Here is a 24,035-nt window from a genome sequence, read left to right as displayed (position 1 = left end):
GCCAGCTTTTCAGTGCATCCAGATGTTTAATTAGCAGAGTAAAGAGATAATGTGCTAATAAGAGATTGAGAACAATATATTGGAGGGAGAGGTGGCAGTGGCATCTAAAGTCTATAGAAAATCTGTTAATGTAATTTGCTGAATTGGGTGAGGAGGGGAATTTCTTTTTGAAACAGATCCACACTTAAAAGTTAGTCATCAGTGAATAAGAAATATGTGTATGGAGAAATAGAAATCAGGGACAAAAATATACTGAACAAACAGGAAAAGCAAGAAAGAAGCAAACTGCATTTTAAATCAAAGTAGTGTCTGTGGTACAGGGAATTTGAAAAGACCACATGTGGGGAAAAATATTTCCTGGGTGCCCTGGGGCTACTGTTCCAACCGCCTACTCTCTTGGTGTTTCTGGCTTTCATTGCCCCCAGCTGTGGTACACCCCCCTCTTGCTCAACAGGAGCAACGAAGTGGGGGAGAGAGAGCAAGCATGGAGCTGCAGGAAACCAGTGTCAGTATCTTTCATCAGCAGCTTTAAAGAGCCAGGGATCCATCTGAACCTCCCTATTCCACTGCAAGTCAAGAAGATTAGCATCTTTATATTTACCCTTGTTAAACAACTGAATTAGAGCCACTTGCCTGCTTTAAGGACCTTGGAAGGACTTTAAATTTTTTTTTTTTTTCTTATTGGGTATGGAGTGCCCATATGCTCAGTTAATCTCTCCAAACCCTTCTCTTTGCACAGAACTCATAGCACTTCTTACATTTCACTAGTTTAAGAGTCAGCTGTTTACACACCTATTTTTCCTACTAATCTCTGAGCTCACAGAAATAGGAAAAGGATTTCTTTCTCTCTTTACCTCCTCAAACACCTAACAGTGTTTTGAATCTATTAGATTCTCAATAGTCTCTCCTCTTCGTGTAACCCCTGTGTATCCCATCATCTATTGACCAAAGAGAGAAGCCTTTATATGATTTTCCTTTTATTGGTCCAACAGTGGGTTCAGGAGTCTGGAGAAAATGGTGAAGGCTCAGAAAATGAAAGAGAGCAACTGATTACATTCATATACCTCAACTTTAGCAGTAATTGTATTAAATAACTGCTGCTAGGTGTAACTCTAGTTGCTTCTACAGATTCCTAAAAAAAAAGTGGTTTGGCAATTCTGCTATGCTTCAGAAACAGCCAGATTAACCATACATAATCCTGTGCTCTGTAGAAATTATGATTAAGTAGGTGGATCTCCAGCATATGCATATTTAATAAACTCTCAGGTAATTGAGTGCACATTTGACAATTACTGCCCTAAATATTTTGTTATCATGAAAATCTCAATTTCTGTTTGGGGAAGTGTCAGTAGACAACAATATTGGGAGGATTTTTTAGAAAATACAAACAAATTCAGGTTGGCAATTACTTTTTAATTCTGTGCTCATTGATGTACTAGGTGTGAGGAATTCAAGAGAACTACAACAAATACTTGCTATTCTGAAGGAATGGTCTCATTGAAGAAGGACACTTCTAAAGAGTGAGACTTAACAGAATACTCTACCCCAAAGCATACTATTAACTATATAAACTATTCCTCAACTGAAAAATGCTGGAGAATTCCAAAAAGAAAGATTCATGCATGAAATACTTTGAATTTCTCTGAGGCACCATATAAACCCAGTGAGCAATAATTCATGAAATACATGCACATTTAGCAGATTCTAAACTCGAATATGGTTGGTTACCCTTATATTCTAGATTTTTCTCCATTTTGCAGATTTTAAATGATGTTTCTCTTGAAGCTAAACATCAATTTTGGTTTTTTTTTTTTTTTTCCAGATGGTTTGACTGACTGTGTGGACCCTGACTGTTGTCAGCAAAGCAACTGTTATGCAAGTCCTCTCTGTCAGGGCTCACCAGATCCTCTTGACCTCATTCAGCAAAGCCAACCCCTCTTCTCTCAGCACACTTCAAGACTCTTCTATGATCGAATCAAATTCCTCATTGGAAAAGACAGTACTCATGTCATTCCTCCAGAGATCTCATTTGACAGCAGGTACATGTATATTTATTTTACTTCTTAATGAACTGTGGTCATGTTTTTTTTTTAACTGTGAAAAGAAGATATCTTCTAAAGATCAGACTACTTCCCATTCCACACAATCCATATTGATATCTTTCTTCAGACTTCACTAGAATGCCTAAGTCCTTACCAATTACTGAGGAAAATATTCATTTCTAGAGATTCTGTATCACAAAAGTTATGTGTGTATGTGAATACATGCATATAAACACATACACACACAACTTTTAATGACAGAAAGGAAGGAAGGACAATTTGGATTTATTGTGTTGACTCCTTGAAAAACTCTTGAGTTTGAAAAGCTAAATTTTAAGTTTTGTTCCATGATGAAAAATATTTCCATATGAAAGGATTGGGTGAAATGCAAGACTTGTAAAAATCTGTCTTCTAGGAAAGCTCAAATGCATCAGTTGTCACTAAAGACCTGAGACCAAGCTCAGCCTTTTGGGCAAAGAAATTTTAAAAATTGACTGACTTATTTGAAGTACAATAACATGAATTTGCTCATTAATATTCATTGCTTCATATTCATCAATGATATAATTAATTAATTATTACTATATTTTGGTAATTCACTGAAGTCAATATTTCCATCTTAAAAATTTCCTCCTCTATTCATTCTGTAAGTTGCTATTTCAGTGGCTTTCTAGACTATTGCAAACAAAAACATGAAAACATGGAAAATGTTTTTCTAGAAGTGCACAGCTACACCCTACTCACTGAACTCACTCAATTGCAGCCTGATGAGCATTATCAGTGCCCAAGAATTCTTTGGTCAAGTTTATATTGATATCAGTGACATTCTAAGAAAGCTGAAATTCAATCTTGAGTGAGAGAAATAATAAGCTCCATGACATGAAGATGCATGCAGATATATTAAATGACACACTGAACTCAAGTAAGGGGAGAAAGTCAGGACCTGAGAGAGAAAAGAGACAAGTCACAGACAAGTACACAGTAGAAAAAGGGAAAATGAAGATATGCATGAAAATTTGAAACACTCAACTCCCTTCCCTTCAGTTGTCTACTAGAACTCTTATTGAAACTAAAATATTTTTCATTATTTTTATTTTTGTGCAGTTTTGACCTTTTAGGCCTGTGACAGAAATCAAAACTCAAATGCCAATATATCACAAGAAAGGAATTTTCTGCCAGGGGATCTTGTCAAAGTTTGCCTCCTTCCAAGAGATTCAGTGAGCCTTATTTTGAAATGTTTCTCCTAGCGCAATAAAAACTTGGAGTAACTTTCAGATGATGTGTAGTCATAGTAATTATTTAGATAGTGAAGATTTATTTATTATACACCAGAGGAACAAAGAGAACAAAAACAGCCATTGTCCACATTTTTCTATTGAAAGTAGAGGTAACTCATCAATGTTGTAGTTTCCTCTACACTTAAAGACAAGTCAGTTTTAAAAAATGAGAGAAATAATAACCACTTCCGTGACATGGAGATTCATGGAGATGTGTTAAAAGACACTAAATCCAAGTAAGAGGAAGAAGTCAGGGCCTGAGAGAGACAAGAGACAAGTCATTGTAACCCAGAGCAGGACATTTGAGCAATAAACTTTGAAAAGTCAGGACAAACTTAAACCCCTGCGGTTCAGCTTCATGCTTCAGCAGAGCTTGCCCGCAGCTCACAGAGTGTACAAACCTATTACTTGTGGTGGTTAATGCCCTTCTCCTCCTCCTGGTTTGACTGAGTTTTCCCATTCTTTTGTAAAATGCTCCAAGTTATCATTTGACTCTGCAAGTCACATTTAAATTCAGAGTGATGGGTCTCCATCCAGTGGTCTCAGAATTACAGATTTGTACATTCTGTCAGAATAGGTGCAGGTCTTTTCCAAGGAAAGTAGTTAAAAAACAAGCAATCTGTTTCCTCAAAAAATATAGTTTTTAATTTTGGGTATCTCTGGGTGAAATAAGTCCAATTCTGATCACACATATGAATAATAATTATTAGAATCTCTTAAATCCATACAGTACTTTTTAGTTTGCGAAGGCTTCAAGCAAACATTATTTAATTTTACCTGATAGTATCCCATTAAGTAGGTAATTATACTAGGTATATTTTATATATGAGGGAACTGAAGTTCAGAGAGGTTAAATAACTTGCTCAAAATCACACAGACCATAAATTGGCATTTGTAGCAACTCCTGTAACCTTTCCATTATGCCACAGCTGCCCCCTTTTAGCTTGCCCTTAAATAAGTCTAATGACATGGTCCAAATTTATCCCAGGTAAATGGCATCTGGGTCAACAAAAGAAACTCAGAAACCAAGTGGTTTTAAAAAATCCAGTTCATTTTAATACACTCCAATGGCATCATCTACAAATTTCCAATCAGTGCTAATGCACTACTTCTTTGTAGAAGACAATTGAATGATATGAAATGGAAGTTTTACTACATGTAAATTGTTATTGTTCACTTGTTATATGTTAGGCCTCATACTAAGTTTTTACTTATGCTACTCCACAAAAACTCTTCATAGCAGGTACTATTACTAGCTAAACTTTTTGGGCAAGGAAACAAGAACTGAGATGTCAAGTAAATGACTTGATCAGAGTCAAAATCAGAGTGTCAGAGGCAGGATTTGAACCCAAGCAGATGAGTGGTAAAAGCCTGGTCTCTAAACTACAGTACTGAGCCACTTTGGCTAGTCAGAAAGCTGGGATGACAGTCTCCACAAAGACTTAATGACTCTTAAACATTCCTGACTATGGGGTTGCTCTCCTCCAACAGATCTAGGGCACTTGTATGTCATAATCAGATGAACCATTTCCCTTTTTTTTTTTGCTGTTGCTGCATAACTGAGAGGAGATAGCTGGGGAGGCAGGTGAAGAAAGCATTGCTACAGGGCTGATTTGCCTACTGGCAAAAGATGACCCACACAGCTGACTTGCTGCCTAGCACTGCCACAATCAGAAGTCTCTGGAACTAAAGACAGTGGCATATAGGTAACTAAGAGTTACAAGGACTCACAGATATTAAATAACTGTTCATCCTTGTGCATCCAAGGGAGACTGAACTTTCTTGTTCTGAATTTGCTGCACTGGCATGTGAAAGCACATAGAACATGTATGCCCATGTTTGGTGTAATGTCAGTGTGGACATGCAACTTGCCCATGGTGAAGTCTCTAGCAAACTCAACTCACTGTTTTTTCTAAAGACCATTTACCCTGTTACCTGTGTTGCTTTCTTTTCTTCAATCTATGTTTTCTTCAAACATAACTACAAAGTAAGCCACATATTCTATGTGCCCTGGATGACTTATTACTTTTTAATAATGTAAATAGGTGAACAGAAGCATTATTGATCTTCAGTGTCTAAGCATTTAATCACTATTAATAATGTAAAAGGTTTTTATAAATATGTAAAAACAAGAGTACATTAAACTAAATGACAGCAGTAATTTGCAAAGCCAGACATTTCACTCACCATCACTAATGGAGAAGTGCATTTAAAAAACAAAATCCTACCCAGGTTAGTGCAACCACTGACAGCAAGGTCTGGCCAAACTCATTTGTCCATTTTGTAATCATGAAAGAATGATCCCCACATCAATCTACATCAAGTGTCTATATCAGACGTTGCTTAAAATTAGCCCATAGATGGCCTGACATTTAGAAATCAAGATCTAACATAAACATTGGAATATATTCCTTCTCTAGAAAATTCACAAATTTTGTCTGGGCTCGTGGACATGGCATAAGTAATCTGGAACTGAGGGCCAGCTACCACTCAGAATTGGACATAACATGCCTCTCTAAATCACTATCCACTGTTTCCCTTACACCCGATTGATTTTACTCACTTCCATTGTCATGCCTACCCCTGCTCTTTGAGCTCCTGACCTCTGCTCTGTACACTTTCTATAGCTATAACTTTCCTTAGAAAGAGCTCAAGTGTGTGTGTATGTGTGTGTGCATGTACAGGTGTGTATATTCTGATCTCTTTCCCTGAGAGTCTTTAGATATCATCATTTTTGCTTATTATATCAGTTAAAAAAAAGATGACCAAACATGAAATAGGAATCACATTAATGGAACAATAGTTCTACCCATAGTACACATAATACTTTTGTACACCTCATGAATATGTTGGCATATATGGTATATACTCTGCCTCATGAGGCTGATAAACTCCTCTGGGGTCAGGGGTCTTAATATACGGTGTCTTATATCCCACATATCATGGTATCAATCCAGGTTTCACTATAGTAACAAAAAGTGCATTTTTATGAGAAGAATGTGTATGTTCACAGGCATTTGATTATTGTGTTTATCATTTTGAGCAAGTTTTATGATCAGTTTAAAGATCTAAAACTTCACAGCAGTGCTGCTGAATGAAATTGTGGTGACTTTTCTGCCAACCACTTATGGAACACCTACCCTTAGTTGAAAAGTTCTAAAATTGGGACCAAATTAGTATGGCACTAAGTACCTGAACAGGCTAAAGCATTCTGGTTGCACTAAGTGGTTGCACTAAGCATTCTGAACAGGCTAAAAAATTAAGAAGTTAAACACAATGATAACTTTATTCTAGTTCTAACTTTTTGTGGAGTTGTTACATTTCAGTTTCTTGATTCACACTGGGATGTACATTGTTAGCTCTGAATTGTTCTCATTAGTTAATATTTTTGTGAGGACAAGAAGTAAGTCTGATTTCTTCTCTTGTTTTTTGAATATCTATGACTGTGATAGATTTTCATCACTATGACCAAAATACCTAACAAAGACACATTAAAGAAAGTAAAGTTCATTTTGGCTCACAGTTTCAGAGTTCATGGTCAGCCAGAGCCATTGCCCGAGGACTGAGGTAAGGCAGAAATCATGGCATGGGGTGTGGCAGAGGAAAGCTGCTCAGCTCATTGTAACCAGGAAGGGGAGAGAGAAAGAGAGAGGGAGGGAGGGAGGGAGGGGGAGGGGGAGAGAGAGAGAGAGAGAGAGAGAGAGAGAGAGAGAGAGAGAGAGAGAGAGAGAGAAACAGAAAAAGAAGGAGGAACAGGAGGAGGAGGAGGAACAGGAAGAGCAGGAGGAGCAGCAGAAGCCAGGGACATAATACAGTCCCCAGGGTCAAGTTCCCTGTGATGTACTTCCTCCAGCCATGTCCAACCTTCCTACAGTTACCAGCCAGTAGTCCATTCATATTATCAGCCATTGGTTAATCTACAAATGAGGTTACAGCTCTTATAATCCAATCTTTTTCCCTCTGAATATTGCTGCATTGCCCAACTCATGAGCTTTTCGTGGGACATTTCAGATCCAAACCTTAGCAATTGCTCTGTGGCAATCTACTTCAAGTAGTATATTAAAATAAATTTTTGTTATTAAATCTCATGATTCTATGGGTCAAAAATACAGGCAGGACTTGACCAGAATGTCTCATATCTGCTCTATGATATTTGGATCCTCAGCCAAGATAACTCAAATAGCTGGGGACTAAAACATCTGGACAATGTCTAGGAATCATTCCACATACAAACTCTCTGTTGATTACTTGGGATTCCTGTTAGCATGGTAGCAAGCCTTGAATTTGTTAGAGCTCTTACATGGAGGCTCAGGGTTCTGAGAGGGACTGTTCGAAAATATAAGAAATGGAAGATGCCAATCTCTTAAGTCCTGAGTCTAAAAGTCGCCATGGTGTCATTTGTGTCATATAGTATTGGTCAGAGCAGTCAATGAGCTTGCCCATATTCAAGGGGAAGGACATAGGTCCTGCCTCTTGAAGGGAGAAGTACCAAAGAATCTTTGATCATCTTTAATCTATCATACCACTGTATTCCAAGATCCTAACTAGTACCCAGCATATAACAAGTAAAAAATGAGTGAGTGATTAAATGGGTAGGTGGTTTAGTTATAGTAATTTTGAAGTGCAAGTGTTCTTTCCACATTTGCTAATGAAAAACATTTTGATTGCCCAGAACACACAGATGATATCAGGACCTTAAATAAGCCAATTCCCTAATGTAGCATCAGCCTAAAGGTAAGATTACAATTCTCTAAATAGTACAAGAACTAAATTCATAAAAGATGAAGTTATTATGTAACAGTACCAAAGTGATTACTTTTTTTAAAACTTAAAAGACCTTCCACCACTGTCACAGCCTGCCAATAACTGATATCATTTATAACTTTGTAGAAGCATCTGCCTTCAATGGGATATATAATCAAAATGTAGCAACAAGGATAAATTAGGGAGCATTATCAAAAAGTCAGTAGGAAGACTGCTGTTAATTGGCTAATTTTGGTATGCATCATTATTGCTTCTCGCTAGAAAACTAAAGAGAAGTGCTGCCAGACAAATTGAGGTACTACAGATGCCTAAAGTATGGAATCCCCGGCAAACTTCACTTATCCAAGCTCTTTTCTTCTTTTACTACACCCCACTTAATAATAAAATCTTGATTCCTGCTCCTGATTAGTCATAATACCTGGTAATAGCCATAATTGCTTATCATAACTTGTTTAATAAAACATGCTTTTCTGCACTTGGTTGAGCTGGGAATGAATACCATTTGAAATTATGTGAATATCAAAACAAATTATTGACCTAAGACTGAGGTTAAAGGAAGGTTGCAGGAAGGTGGTCATTTCTGCAAAGCTATTGATTGTGAATAAAGACTAAGACTTAAGAATAACTGTACTTGACAAATACTAATTGCAGACTTAAATATGTTTTTATCAAAATTTTGGTATTTCCAGAGTAAATGATGATTTTATAAGTACTCAGATATCAGACTCCTCTGCCATTCTTAATGTAATCTTGTACCCTGATATCAATTCATTTTTAAAAGAGTGATGAGAATATGTATTCATTCATTCATTTAAGTCATATTTCTTGTACCTACTCTGTACCAAGAATTATATGGGTGAAGATAAACAAAAGAAACGCACAGTCCCGTTTTTCACAGAGTTTACATTCTAGTGAAAGAGGCAGTCACACATCAAGATTTGATCATTGCACATTGTGCATATGAGTGTGTAGATATCAAATTACCATACTGTACAACATAAACATGTATAAATGTTACATCAGTTAAAAATGAAAATAAGAAAAATACATAAATAATTAAAATAATTGCACATGGAATAAGTTCTGTGAACCTAAGACAGAGAGCATAAAGAAAGCAGTGAGCCTGGCACAGGCTGGACAGGAATTTCAGGGAATAATGGAGACCACATGACCTAGAACACCAGGTTTCTAAAGGAACTTAAAGTTCATCAACTCAGAGGGTCTCAAATTTAACTGATTTGTTGGGGCAGATATGTACCCTAAGTTGATGCAAGACAAGACATATTCTAGCAAATAGGACAAAGTCATTAAACAGTAACAGAAATGAAACTGACCTGGACATTTTCAGCTATGACATAGACATAATTGATTCAGGTGAGCACAAAGAGCTGTTAAAATTGATACACACAGGAGACTATTGATGACATGCAATAAAAATATGAAGCTTATTTGAACAGGGAACAGTTTAACTATACACAGGTAGTTTCATCCTTTGACATTTAGGGCTACAAATTTTTCTACAATTTAAAGTGTTCATATTAAACAAATTCAGGGGGAAAACAATCAGTCATCAAAAAATTCCATTTAAAACAATAAAGCATTCCTATTAACTACACGTAGGATTCATTTTATAATAATGGATTCTATAATTTCAAGATAATCTGTATTAGAGAAGGTTGATAATCATCTCACTCTTGAGGTTTATGTACATTCGAATGTTGGTTTTTTTTTTTTTTGGTTGATTTCTTCATTCAGTGGTAGGCACTCTCCTAGGCTCTGACCTCTCTTCATTATAATGAGGCTCACAGACAATAATGAAAAAGGTAAACATCAGGAAGGTATAAATACTGTCAAATGAGATAAAGGAAAGTTAGGGACAGAGAATCACCATTTTAGACAGAGTGGTTCAGAGAATCTAGTCTGTGGACATAACACTTGGGCAAACCCTAATAGCATTCATCTATATGCTAGATGATTTGGGCATGAATACATCTTGCCACTTGGACCCATTTGAAATAGATTTTCACACAAGCTAGAGCCTGACATTGACATTTAGGAGACTGTCGAATTAAAGATTCTGTGCCATTATGTGCAATAGGAAGGTAAAACAAACCTTTCTCCAGGAATTACTACTTATTGTTACTGTACTAGGTTTTATTGATAAATGCTTGGAGTGCCTGCCCATCCAGAGAATTTGAATACCTCAGACAAACTGAACAAACCCTAGAAAAAAACTCAGCAGCAGCTCTAGACCATTTAGTCATGAAAGGGAAAAAATAGCAGATCTTCAACAACTACTTACACTTATAAAAAATAAAGACAGTTTATATTTTAGAATATATAAAAGGAAATACAATGTTGTTACAGTATTTAAGCATTTGAAGAATTAGTATTCATAGTTTTGTGTATCTACAAGTAACCCCAGAAGATCCATAACGTAATCATTTATAATTTTGCTGAGGTACCCATTTGTATCCATATGCTTTGTGTTTAACATTTTCATGAATCTGTTTGTTAAAGAACTCTAAGTCTATTTGCTAATGGCAGGTTTTTGTGTATTTTTAATCTAGGAACATGAAAAACATTATACCGGGTACACAACTGGGACTAGATAAACATACAAAGCAACAATTGCCAAATAAATTGAATAGACTAAGGACTGGAGGAATCTCTTCACACATCATCAACATCCTCAAATCTGCTTTGTAGTCACCTTTCTTTCTAAAAAGAGACACTGCACATAACTTGTCCACATTTGGGAAAGGTATCCAAGCATGGTTTGGCTTGACCAGGGTTCTTTGTGTTCTGCTTGTCATTTCATCTTGCTTTCCCTGAGCAGCCTCCTTTGTTCATAGCTTCTGCAGTTGTCATCCTAAGTAGGAAGTAAAGTTGTTGATACATGCTAATAAAGCACTTTGATCTCGTTTATGTAAAAGGTATTACTCATGTGAAGACAGGATCTCCTGATTTTCAAATGAGTTTTGTCTAATGCTAAAATTCTGGAAACACATGTTCAAGACACATTTTAAAAAATTACAAAGTGCTGAAGGTTCCCAGATTTATAGTGTTGACTAGCTTCTGAAATCAGCAGTCAACACCTAAAGGTACCAAAAAGAAAGAATGTGCGAATTTCACTTCTTTGCAAATGCTCTTGGACAAAAAGACTGAAAGAAACCAGAGAGTAAATCTTCAAAATGTTATTCATTCTGATTATTTATGATATTTTGAAACTTAGATATTTTGAGATGCTTAATAATTAGTAATACCAGTAACTATCTATAATTTAGTGCAAATTTTTTTTCTAATATTTTATCTTTCCCACTTTCTGCTCAATTAGGATCAAAAGTAAAAAAGCTCAAATCCTTATTACCTACTTCTCAGCCATACTATGTGCTTGCAGTGACTCTAGCTAATTAAATCCTCTGATCTTGTTCCTATAGAGGGAAGAACCAGTACTTTGGTGATAAGAATGAATAGCATTCTGTAGCTCATTTCCACAACACCCTACACTTAGAAAGTGCTCAGTGGTTGGTAAATTTCTGTAGGTAATGATTTCCTATGGATATCACCATGTTTGTAGGTGAGCACTGTCAATTGTAGCCACATCATTTACATCTTGACAGAAAGATCTGCATTACAGCTCAGGCTCTTTGGAAAGCCCAGATCAAGAGATCTCCACCACTCCACCACTTGATATCTTGGTTTTTTAACAAATCCTAAATTAGTTTCTTCATTTTTAAAACAGGCCTAATAGTTGTCCTCACTCAAGGTTATATGGACATTAAGTGAAATAAAGTAAGGAAAGTGACTTGCATAGTCCCTGACTCATAGTAAGTGTGCAGTGTTTTATACAATTATATCATAATTATCAGCATTCGGAAAATAATTATCAGGGTTAGAAATAATTTGGAAGATTCAATTCTAAATATGGTCATTTTACTGGGTAATTTTATTGTTATGATATATTTGTGTGGTGATAGAGAACTGGAAAGAACTATTATTCCTACTTTATATAAGGAGCAAATGAAGTCAAAAGTAATTCTGTTTTGTAGGAAAGTCATAGTGGTGATCACTAGCAAGGCAGAGCTAGAACAGTGGCTACAGCTAGGCCAAACATTTTCCTCATGGCAGGAAGAATAATCCATGCCCAGGAAATAGCCAACAAGAAGGACCTGGCCTATGTTTAATGACTATCCATTATTTGAAAGGCAGATCAACAGAGAAGTGTCAGGAGAGGTTAATGAGGTTAACAAAACCCCATAAGGCTGATTACAAAGATAAACAATTTGAGTAATGTGTAGAACAGGCAAAACACAAGCCAAAAAAAAAAAAAAAAAAAAAAACCTAACTTCAGACTATTCAAGAGTTGCAAGGGCTTACAGGACAAATATTTCAGATTCAAATTCTGGACAGAAGTAATCATGTGTCTAAATGAAGCAAAGTGGCACTTATGCAGTCCTGAAAATGTGACTGTGTCGTCAGTTTTCTTATTGCTTCAAAACACTTGATCTTTTTCCCATTACTTTGGGGATCTCAGGCATCCAAAGCAAGCCTACTTTTGACAAGCAATTACCAGGGCAGATGGGAAAATAGCCACCCTACCTCAGGGTGAGTGCCCCCATTTTGTTTTACTTGAAACATCACTAGCCATGAGGAAAATAATTCTGCTTAAAAAGCTATCTGCATTTTCAATAGCACCACCTTTCCCCGAGTCCTAGAATGTTGATGGGTAATGCTTCCAGCTGCTTTTAGTGTTACCATTTGGTAGGTGTTATTTATTTGGGCTGGTGATCAATGGAGTAGGATTAAATCAGCCTGCTATATTTAAGTAAAAACTAATGAGATTTTATTGGGTTTGCATATGAACTTTCACTGCATTCACATTTTTAGAACATGAAAACTAGTTTATGCTAGAACATTAGGTGTTTTCATGGTGCCGCACCAGCTTAGATAATATATAACAAAACAGCATGTGTTCTGTGGGAACCCCCCAAAAACCTGGATATTAGAAACATCAAATATATTTAAATTATAAAATACCAAATAGTAATTTTGTGATAATATATACAGGCATAATGAAGTTAGTGTGCATAAATTAAGCATTTGAGGAGAGCTATTCATTCATTTCTCCCAATAACACAGGTGCTATTTAATTCCCTGAAGTAGTCAATTATCAAACAAAACTCTCATGATGAGAATGTCATAATGTACAGTCCAGAATGTTGGCTTCTGATAAATGAACTGTTAAGGCATCTATCACACTGGAACTTCAAAGTAGTCTCTACAACCCTTGAAGTAGTGCCATGAGAATGAGTTGCAAGTACATTACAACTTTATTCAAAAAATACTGGAGTTGAGATCCTATGAATCTTCGTTAAGCCCATGTTGTCTACTCCAGGCAGTGGGAAGGATACAAAGAAAATCATACAGTCCTTGTCCTGGAGTGACTAATAGGAAAGACAAACAGATCTATAACTGTCATCCAACATGGGCTGTGACAAGTGTAATAACGTGGGTACAAGCATTGTATAATGAAAATAATAGGAATGAGGGAGAAATTGACGTTATTTGGGGCAGATAAATTGGGTTAAAACGTATTTCCATTTCATGATCTCTGGATTTGAAGGGTCCCGACTGTTCGTTTTATTGTTCAGCCAGCACTTTGTGGTGACAGTTTTACTATGACTCCCCAAATTGCAGTTGTTGCAAACCTTTATCCAGAGGTTAATGTGGAAGAGTTAAAATTCATGTTACAGATTTTGTAATGGTAAGATTGTGAATCAGTTGTTGATTTGCCTTCCTTTATGTGGTTTATTCTTCCTGCCTTCTTCCCCAAGGGGTTCATACACCTTAATTGGCTGATTATGCTATGGTCTTGCTTTTACTAAAGCAGCAATTCTCAAAGTTTGGCCTTTAGACCAGCAGGATCACATCACTTAGGAACTTGTTAGAAATGCAAATTCTCAGGTCCCACACCAGACCTTATTGCATCATAAACTCTGGGGATAAGGCTCAACAATCTGTATGTTAACAAGCCCTCCAGGGGATTCTGGTGCATGGCCAGCATGGTCAAGCTTGAGAATCACTGGCCAATAGGAAAGGTTACCAGGAACTACTGAGGACAAACACTGGAGTCCCACAATGGGACTCTGAAGAATAGGCCCTTTTAGTCATTACATGATGGCACTGAATAACAGAAATATCATAAGCCCTTTGTTCTAACCACTCAGAGATATTTGGATTCCATCAGGGCCCCTGGAAGCAGTGCTTTAACCCAAATGATATATGGGATCAATGACTGTGGGATTTAGGGAATAATAAGTCCAGGGAGAAAATGTCTGGGGAACCCTCCAACCACACCTCATATGCAGTAGGTTTCTGTCCCTTGAAGAGTCAAACCAACTGACAACTCCTCAAGGATTTTAAAGGGCAGGATTCAAACACTAGTGAGCAGAGGATTCATATGGCTTCTTCCAGTCCAGGCCTTCTCAATGCTATCTCTTGACCAGACCTGTCAGCTTCTGGAAAGGATTTCATCTCTTCCTATGGAGAAAGCAGACTAACTTGCCCACCTCCTGCTAGGTCCCCTGCTGGCTAGGTCCTTGATTTTGAATGTTACCCTTCAAAGTTGCTTATGCTCATGTTTGCAACAAAAGCAAATAGCTATAACTTCCCTAGCCCCAAGCCTCATTTTCCCTACGAAAGATTTTAATCAGAAATACAAAGCAGTAAATTACATCTTCTTTCAGCAATTTAGTTTTCAGCCTTGTTTTTCAAACCAACTTTTGTGCTTGAGGTTAATGTTGTTGCCTGAGGTGTTGAATGAATATTGGAAATTTGACACAGAAGACAAAAGACAACAAATAAGGGAAGAGGAGAATGGAACCAAGAGCTGATTGAAGGCTAGGGATAATTTGACTATGCCTTGAAAATAACAAATACAGAATGAATTAGACCTTTTGCATCAGGGCTGTCTAACAAGCAGCTTGTTAGTTAAATAAGCCTCTCAGTAAAGTTTATTCTGACTTGCATTTCCCAAGATGCCCTCTTCCTCAGTCCAAGCTCCAAACACTTGGAAGATTCAGCATTTAGTTAAAGTGGAGAAGCAATTCCTTTGGGGTTGCTGCTTTTGCATAGTGACAGCAGGTAGACAGTTTGGCAGCAGCCTGTATTCTCTAGAGAATAGGGAAACAGACATTTGTGAGGGGCGATCTTCCCCATATATGTTTTTAAAGTCACATTGGACATGCCCATCTAAGTTCAAGTTATTTTGCTATGACCAACAACATCAGGAAGAAATTCTTGTTTTTAAAGGTTCAAGGAGGCAAAACATCCCATCCATGTATGTGAATCAAAGGAGAGCCCCAGGCAAAGATGGGTAGCATGCAATGCCAGCCATTGAGAGTATAAAAGCCCCCATACATGAAAGTGGATGCACACACAAACACACACACATACACACACACACACACACACACAACCAACACAAAAGACAATTACACTGGGTAGATACCTGTTGTACATATGTACTTGTCCATCCTCATGACAGTCCAGACAGAAGCTCCTATCATCAGACTTGAAAGATTCTGAAGATTTCTCTATATTATTGAGTTGAAAAGATCTCAGAAAAAGATGGGCCCTTGAAGGACTAGGATTCAGATTGAAGTAGTTTTGATGTGGCAAAAATTTAAGAGTTTAAGAGGTTTTGAGGTAGGCCACGGATGGACCAAGAAGGACTGTCTAATTTTGATGTGATTGAAAGAAATGAGAACTCTACAGAATAGAAAATGGGGAGGCATGCCAGTGAGGGTAAAGAAAAACACAGGAATTAGGATCGTGGTACTACCAAAGGCAGACCCCTGCCATATACACCTCACTATTCAGCTAGGGTATATCCTTGGAAATAGATGAATTATAGCATCTGCCCTGAATCTGAGAAGGATAATCAGAATAAGTTATATAAATGGGGAGAAACTACATTTTAGTGCCATTGTGAATCAGGAAACACAAGGCAGAGACATAGCTATCATCCACAACTGGGAAGAAAATTGAGTTTAGAATCTGGGAGTTCACAAAATGGCAGTTGAGCTGAACAAAACTCAATACACCATATTAAGCAAGAATACACACAAATGCTCCCCAAGAATCATCTGGAGTTGGTATAACCCAGGGAAGTGAGTAGACTTTTTGAGAAAGAGAGTTTGCCTGAGAAGTAAATTTTTCCCCTAGGTTTCTACATGCAGTGTCAGTGAATATTATTGCAAATTAAAAATAATACTTTAATACTGTCCCAAAATTTAGACAATTTATACTGACACTGGATGACTGATATTGGTCAAAGATTACAGTACTAGTAATCCAGGAATAAAAGTAGCTAAGAGTTATTCTTGTGAAAAATGGTTGACATGGAGTATGTAAATAATGGGAGCAAATGCAGTAAGATACAAAGAATCTTAGAACATTTAAAGTCGAGTACATTACAAAGAGATTTCAATACTGATAAATGTAGAATAATAAGTTTTATGGGGCTTTATCATATGCTGTGAGTTAGTGTGGATCATAAAATATGAGGAATAAAAAAGTAGGGGAGTTGAAAGACAAGTCTGTGCACATTATTTATGAATGATGAAGAGTGAAACGAATGAGAAGAAGAGCAGGTAGACAATGTCTTGAATAATGATGACTTTGATGAGTCATTATCACACAAATCTGTGTGCTTCATAAAATATGAGGAATATTAAGGAGCAGAAGAGTCAAAAGACAAGTCTACTCAGAGTGAGATATGGAATGAAGGAAGAGAAGAATACAAGGGAAATGCACAGAATAATGATGACTTTTATGAGACTTTCACTCACCAGCCTGGATCCTTCATAAATATAAGCCATATAGAAAATAAAAAAGCAGCAAAATGAAGAGACAGATCTGTGTTTGTCATAAAATAATGAGGAAATAATGCCAACTAGACTTGACAAAATAAAAACAAAAATAATTGAACCTACTACAGCTGTGGAAAGACACAATGTCTAGATTAATATGAACAAATAAAATGAGCAAGTGTAGAATTGTATTGCCAATAGGGAATCAGCAAGTTTCTAGGTAGGCATTACTGTTGCAAAGTCCACCTTGTTAGCTAGTAGAAAGGTTTGGCAAGTTCATAATCAACTCCTGCCAAACCCCCAAAATCACCAACAACATTAAGAGCTCAGGAGACAATGTTTAATTTTTAAATTATTTGGTCTCCCTAACACATAATCTCTTCTCAGTCTCCCTGACTCTAATCCCTGTGTAATTCAAAGGAGATTTCCACAGCTCCTTTCCACTTAATCTATACCCCTCTTGTCCAATATTGCTTTGTAAAGACCTCTAAAATTTTACTATATAAAACCAAAAATGTTCTTTATTTTCATTTTTTCTTACATTGAACTTGGAAACTGGGATCAGATTGATCAGGATTAGTTCAAATTCCAAAACTCAAGGACTTCAAATGTCTTTAGTATTAGAACAAATGGATTTCAGAATGATAAATTAGGAAAATCAAACATGGAAATAAAGCAAGTGTCCATATGCCATTTACATGCCATTCCAAACCATGATTTGCATAATTCATGGAAAGAAGAAAGCCACTTATCTATATCATTGAACTAGGAATGTTGGTCTGAGAGCTCAGAATATACACAAACACTAATAGCAACAATTATATTAGCTTACCTTTGTGTAATACTTAATGGTTTGTAATTTGTGTTAAGGAAAAGTCTTAGGTAATTCAGGATAAATCCTATTAGCATAATTTATAACCAATTCCTCTGATTGCAATAAAATTTAGTAATGAGGTTTATCAGCTGAAACATATAAAACAGACTTTGTTAACTGTCTTTTTCTTATTCTGAGGTGTTTTGGTTTTTCTGCTTTGCTTTATTTTTCCTCAAATGATCCTTGTGGTCTTGAGCCTTTAGACACTTCCCTCAGCTTGCTGATTCTGTTAGATAAATGTATAATCCCAGGGTGAAATTATTAGCATTATTCTGAAAAGCCGCGTTGGCCAAAATAACATGGCTCCTTTTAATCCAAGATTGAGCTGCCCAGGATACCCTAAATCCCACTTGGTGAAAAAAAAATGATATTTGTGCCCTAGAAAAAAAAACATTGACCTTGTTCAACCTTCCTCAACCCTGCCAACTCCAGCTATAAAATGCATAGCCAAGAGCTAAGAGCTGCCAAGACTAGGATTGGACTCTAGTGAAAAAACTATCTCCTCCCCCACCCCAAATAATGGTAGACCAGTGAAAAATCTTTGCTTGGAATTTGTCCCAGGGCCCTCTTCTTAACTGCCAGACTCCAGGAATTTGTTAAAGCTTGTCAGCCAAGCCAGCGTTGAAAGTAATGGACATTTTAGTGGACTAAGTCCCTGAGAGACAGCCCTATTTAGGGGTTAGTTTAATGGAATCCCATTCTTTGGCAAGTATGCCACTCATTTGTTTAAAGAGGAAATGTCCTGATATATTTTATTAAATTGGGCAAGAAAAATAGGATACCATAATCAAGGATCGTGTCTCCTTTGCAGACTTTAACTTAAGGTTCACCAATATATGTTTGTTTGGTTGTGTTTTTTTTTTTTTTCAGATAAAGCAATTTAGCAGTGTGCATCAAGAGCATTAAAAATTTTCATACCTGTGTATGCACATGCACAGAAAACACACACAACAAATTGCTACTGCTGATTACCTTCTGGTGAAAACACCAGAAAAAGAAAGGGGGGGGGGGCGGTAGGTGGTCAATAGGACTTTAGTCATATTTACAATGTATTTATGTATTAACTAACAATTAATTTTGATTTAGATGAAAGGAAAGTGTCCTTCCACAACTAGGGCTCTCTTCCCAAAGAAATAAGAAATTCCATGTAGAAAAAAAATAAGAAACGACTAAATGTCCTAAAATGAGGGGTGAGTTAAACAAGTTTTGAGGTACTATTTTAAGGGTATATAATAACAAAATATATGTTGATGAACTTCTAATTACATTGGATGATGTTGATAATGTACTATCATCTTAAAAATATAACCATATCTTTTCTGTGATCCCAACTTTGATGGTTAAAAATGGTACACATAACCTCTCCAAAATGTTATTAGTACTTACTACTGATTGGCAAAATTATTGTTTTCTTGGTTATACTTGACTGTTTTCTGAAGCTTCTGCATCTTGACTTCTAGATTTAGCTTTAATGTGCTTTGTCATGTGCCTTTGGTTTTGTGTTTCAGGCGTGCTTGTGTGATTCGAGGCCAAGTGGTGGCTGTAGATGGAACCCCTCTTGTGGGGGTGAATGTCAGCTTCTTGCACCACAATGATTATGGGTTTACCATCAGCCGGCAAGATGGAAGGTACAACATGATTGCTTCTGATCATTGTGGGAACCAAGTACTGACTTCTAACCATGGGTAAACCCAGGGCTCAAGACAATATAGTGGTAGTAAGCCCATCTCCCAGATACATCTAGGAAAGTCACTGGTAATATTTATTTCCTCCAATTTTCATTCTAAGTCACACCAAACTACTCTTGAACATTTCACTGTTATTCTCAAGTTTTCTTGAACCACTGGCCATGTGGAAACTTTTGTATCTTTAATCTATTTCCATTTATAATTCCAACTTCAAAGTTCAGTGTGATGATGCAGATAATAAATAGGGAACTGAGGAACACTCTGGCTATTATTCCAAAATAGGCCCAAAATATTTCAGAAATGAACATGTCCAAAAGATTTCTTCTAAAAGCTCAAATTTCAACCATATTAAAGGGATTTTTTAATGTGTCCTCCCAAGGCTGCCTATTTGCCTAGTAACTACAACTGATCGACAAGCATGGCCAGCCTATATAACTGTAGTGAGTTAACCTTAATCATCAACCAGCCAGTGACACTCTGAGGGCTTCTCTAGGTTCTCTGAGACCTGGGAAGCAAGACCTCCAAGTAAAACATTTTCATCCTGGAAAATGATTTACTCACAAAAAAACATTTTTGTTGCTGTCATTTAGATAGACACTTGTTCATAATATTTGAGTCAATAGGCCCACATGTCCACCTTGAAGGTACATATTTATGACTCTCAGGAATACTGTAATAATGACCTTAAGGTACTCTGTTCTCCAGGTGGATACCCTTAAAATGTCCTACTTATAACAAGGCACTTCAATACTTACAAAAAGACCTGATAGCTAGGAGCTTTATCACAATATGAGAGACTATCTCATTTTAAGAACCCACGGTCATACCTTATTAGTCCTAACCATTTCAGAAATGCTAGTTATTCAATTTGGGCTGTGCTGAATTTACTTTATCAATTGCTTGTCAAGAAAGTGCTTATAAAATTTAGTTAAAGAAGATAAGGAAGTTTTAACCTACTTAAGAAAACAAACCATTTTAGAGTTCAGTGAATTATTTGAATGTAAATTACATTGCTAATAGTAACTAGCATCTATTCATTATAACAAGCTCAGCAAAACCACTTGGGTAACAGGTAGTACACACACACACACACACACACACACACACACACTATATTTCCTGTCAGATATTCGATAATTGGAACTCTTTATTAATTCAAATGAACCTTTCTCCCAATTAGTTTGAATGATGGGATTTTTGTAGTTCACTTACTGGTAACTGGTACACAAAACTAGCCTCCCCCTTGTGAGCATCTTCAAGCATCCAGCATAAATTGAGAAATAGATTATTTTTAAAATAGAATATGCTGAAGACATTTGACTTCTCATGACTTCAGTTTTGTTTTGTTTTGCTTTTTTAAGCTTAGAGCCAAAGGTTTCAATTATTTGATATTTACAAAAGAATCTTAATGTCTAAAAAAATCTAAATTTGTTTCTGGATTACAGAGAATATTAAAAGGGTAATTTGTTGTTATTTTTGTGTTTTTATTTTTATGTGAAATGTCAAGACCCTCTTCTGCTGAGCTGTCTGTGAGAACTAGGTTTATGTAGATGACAGCTACTAGCCAGAGTCCCCTGTGGCAATAACTCTCCTCTCAGGCACTATAAAGGGTGTAAGTGTTCAAAAATGTACCCCAAATGCCAACCAGACTGTCCCACTGTCATTTCTTGAACATAAAGTGACAGTGTGATGAAAGTTTCCATTTATATGTCTCTTCTTATTACTACCTCAGATTAAGTACACTTCAAAAATAGAAAATCATAAGGAAAATATACCTGAGGGTAAAAGATTTTTGAAAGACTGAGTTTAGCATTTTGATACCTAGTAGACAGTGTGATATGTGAAATGTTGAAAGAGGCCTCCATTTCCAAATATCAAGCCCAACAATCTGCTGCAGTTGTGTTACTGTGTTGGGTTAAGCTACTGACTTTTTCAAAGTCCACCTTATATGCAAATATCCGGTGAGGGATGTAGAACTACTTACCCCATTATCAACACCTTACTATTTGACAGCTTTCCTTAGAGAACTAGAATACACACACACACACACACACACACACACACACACACACACGTATGTTATGGGAACAAAATGAAGAAGATAAAAAAGAAGGATGATGGTGGAAGACTGAACCCTTCGAAAGTATTAAGAACAGATATTCAGATAGAGAGGGACCAGCAGAACAGAAAACATAAATCTGAAGTAAAAACATTTATGAGTGTCTCTTATTGTGACAGACACTTTCATTAATGTCATTCTATCTTCATTCTCACACCCCTATGAAGTCAACATTATTTTCACCATCCCCATTTGGCAAATGAGAAAACTTATCCAGATTGACATAGCTAATAAAGATAGCTACCAAGATTTGAATCCAAATGATCTAGATTTTATCTTCTTTGATTTACCAACTTCATCTGAGATTTATAACTGGTACTCAATAAAGTGCTGAAAGAGAACTATTCATAAATAGTTCAGTTAATGATAAGCAAAACAGGTGAAGTGATAGCTTTCTTAGAAGGTTCTTCAGAAACATTAAATGTCTGAAGAACTTTGTTCTGAAGACTGGAAGATGAAGAGAGTGCTCCCTCTGGTTCCCCTCAAGATAAAAGTTTTTTATTTAGGGATACCATAAGACCTTGGATAGGCTTCAGCCATCTTCCATCTATGGATAAGACTAATTTGACATATTGTGGACTGACAACAATCTGCAAACCAATACTCTCCCTTGGGTCTTTTATATCCACTCTTGGAAACCTCTTCTTTTAATGATCCATGAAAACAAAGAGGATTTATGGTAGGAGAAATCCCAAAGAATTAATCATTCAGAGATCATTCTATTTGTTCTACTTAGCAATGTAATGGTTTAGATAGATTTTTTGGCCACAGATCCTCCTTCCACCTCCATGTCCACTAATGAGTAAGCTGGACAGTGTGTACCACATAACAGCTAAGTGGTAAGAGAAATGTATCAGGAATCTCCAGGGAAATATAAATAAATATATTATATGTAACATTATATATTATATTATATATGATATATATGTGTAATATATACACATATTTATGTGTGTATATAATATATATTAAGTATGTTATATAATATATCTCTCTATATATTACTTATAGAAAGAGAGGTAGAGGAAGATTTCAAGGAATTGGTTTGTTTGATCATGGGCCTGGCAAATCCAAAATCCATAGAGCAGGATGGCAGATTGAAATCTTTCAGAAAGGAGGTGATGCATCAGTCTTGAGACAGAATTTCTTCTTCCTCAGAGAAACATCAATTTTGTAACTGAGTGGATGAGACCCACCCACTTATCAAAGAAAATCTCCTTAAAAGTCAATTTTAAGATATTACCCACATCTGCAAACCACATTTACAGTGCCACCTAGGTTGGTGTTTGTTTGAATAACTTGATACTATAACCTACCTAAGTTGAGACATAAAACTAGTTATCATAAGAAAACTAGATGAAGTTCCAAGAACTTACAATTCAGATCTGTTCATGAAGGTAATCAAGAGTTGGCCTAGGGCCTGGGTTCATGGCTCAGAGGTAGAGCATTTGCCTAGCATGTGTGAGGCACTGGGTTCAAGTCTCGACACCACATAAAAAATAAATAAATAAATAAATAAATAAATAAATAAATAAATAAATAAAGATATTGGGTCCACTTACAACTAAAAGTATTTTTTCAAAAAAGAATTGGCCTCTATTTCAACTACAAGAAAAAAATACATGGTAAGTTTAGTGAGGTATTTGATTTGGTTTGTGGAGAAAGTCAACATTTATTGAGTCCCTACTATATGTTTGACCCTTAAGTCTTATCTCATTTAAACTTTTACAGTAGTAACTAAGAGGTGTACCACATTGCTCCCATTTTACTAATAAGAAAACTGCAGTTTATGGAGGTTAAATAATTAGTTCAAAAATACAAAGTTAATAAGATAGAGCTGAGATTTCAACTCTTATATGTATGAAGCCAAATAAAACATGATGACTACAAAACAAATGACTACCCAGCCTGGTTAATCTTTCTACAAGTAGAGAATAATTCTCAGATACATATATTCTAGTTTGAATAGTTTCGTTTTTGTGTTTGTGTTTGTTTTTTGTTTTATGTTTTTAAATAAATAAACCCTTTAGTTTAAGGAGTCAAGTCAATGTTTGGGCGAAGCAAATAGATTTGCCCAAGGACACAGTTAAATCTATGTAGAAGGTGAACTAAAGGAAAGGTTTCCTGATGAACAGTGTTGGATTTTCCCCACTACACTTGTCTTAAACTTTCCCTTATTTTCATGAATTCAGCTTCTCTGTCTTAAACAATAAGCCATTTTGTTTTTTCTTTTTTAGTTCAAACCTAGATTGTTTTCTATAGCTAACACATTTCTTCAAATCCTCTTTTTGGAAACTGCCTTAATATTGCAGCTACTTCACCGAAAAAGCAACAATAAAAAATACAGTGTTATCCATCCTTTGTTACTGTCCATTTATTTTTATCTGGAAGATTT

At 36.2% G+C, this 24,035-nt stretch overlaps 1 protein-coding gene across 2 annotated transcripts in view; it reads left to right on the top strand.

Moving 5' to 3' along the window:
• Tenm1 (teneurin transmembrane protein 1) overlaps nt 1-24,035 on the top strand; it is a 741,978-nt gene that overhangs the window by 588,537 nt on the left and 129,406 nt on the right. For both annotated transcript variants that reach the window (XM_047535396.1, XM_047535395.1), the window contains 2 exons: nt 1,823-2,039; nt 19,342-19,461. In XM_047535396.1, coding sequence (XP_047391352.1) covers nt 1,823-2,039; nt 19,342-19,461 — 337 coding nt within the window. The remainder of the gene's footprint in view (nt 1-1,822; nt 2,040-19,341; nt 19,462-24,035) is intronic.

The sequence above is a fragment of the Sciurus carolinensis genome, chromosome X (assembly GCF_902686445.1).
Source record: "Sciurus carolinensis chromosome X, mSciCar1.2, whole genome shotgun sequence".
In the NCBI taxonomy this organism is placed as follows: Eukaryota; Metazoa; Chordata; class Mammalia; order Rodentia; family Sciuridae; genus Sciurus; species Sciurus carolinensis.
This window is presented reverse-complemented; position numbering and strand designations above follow the sequence as displayed.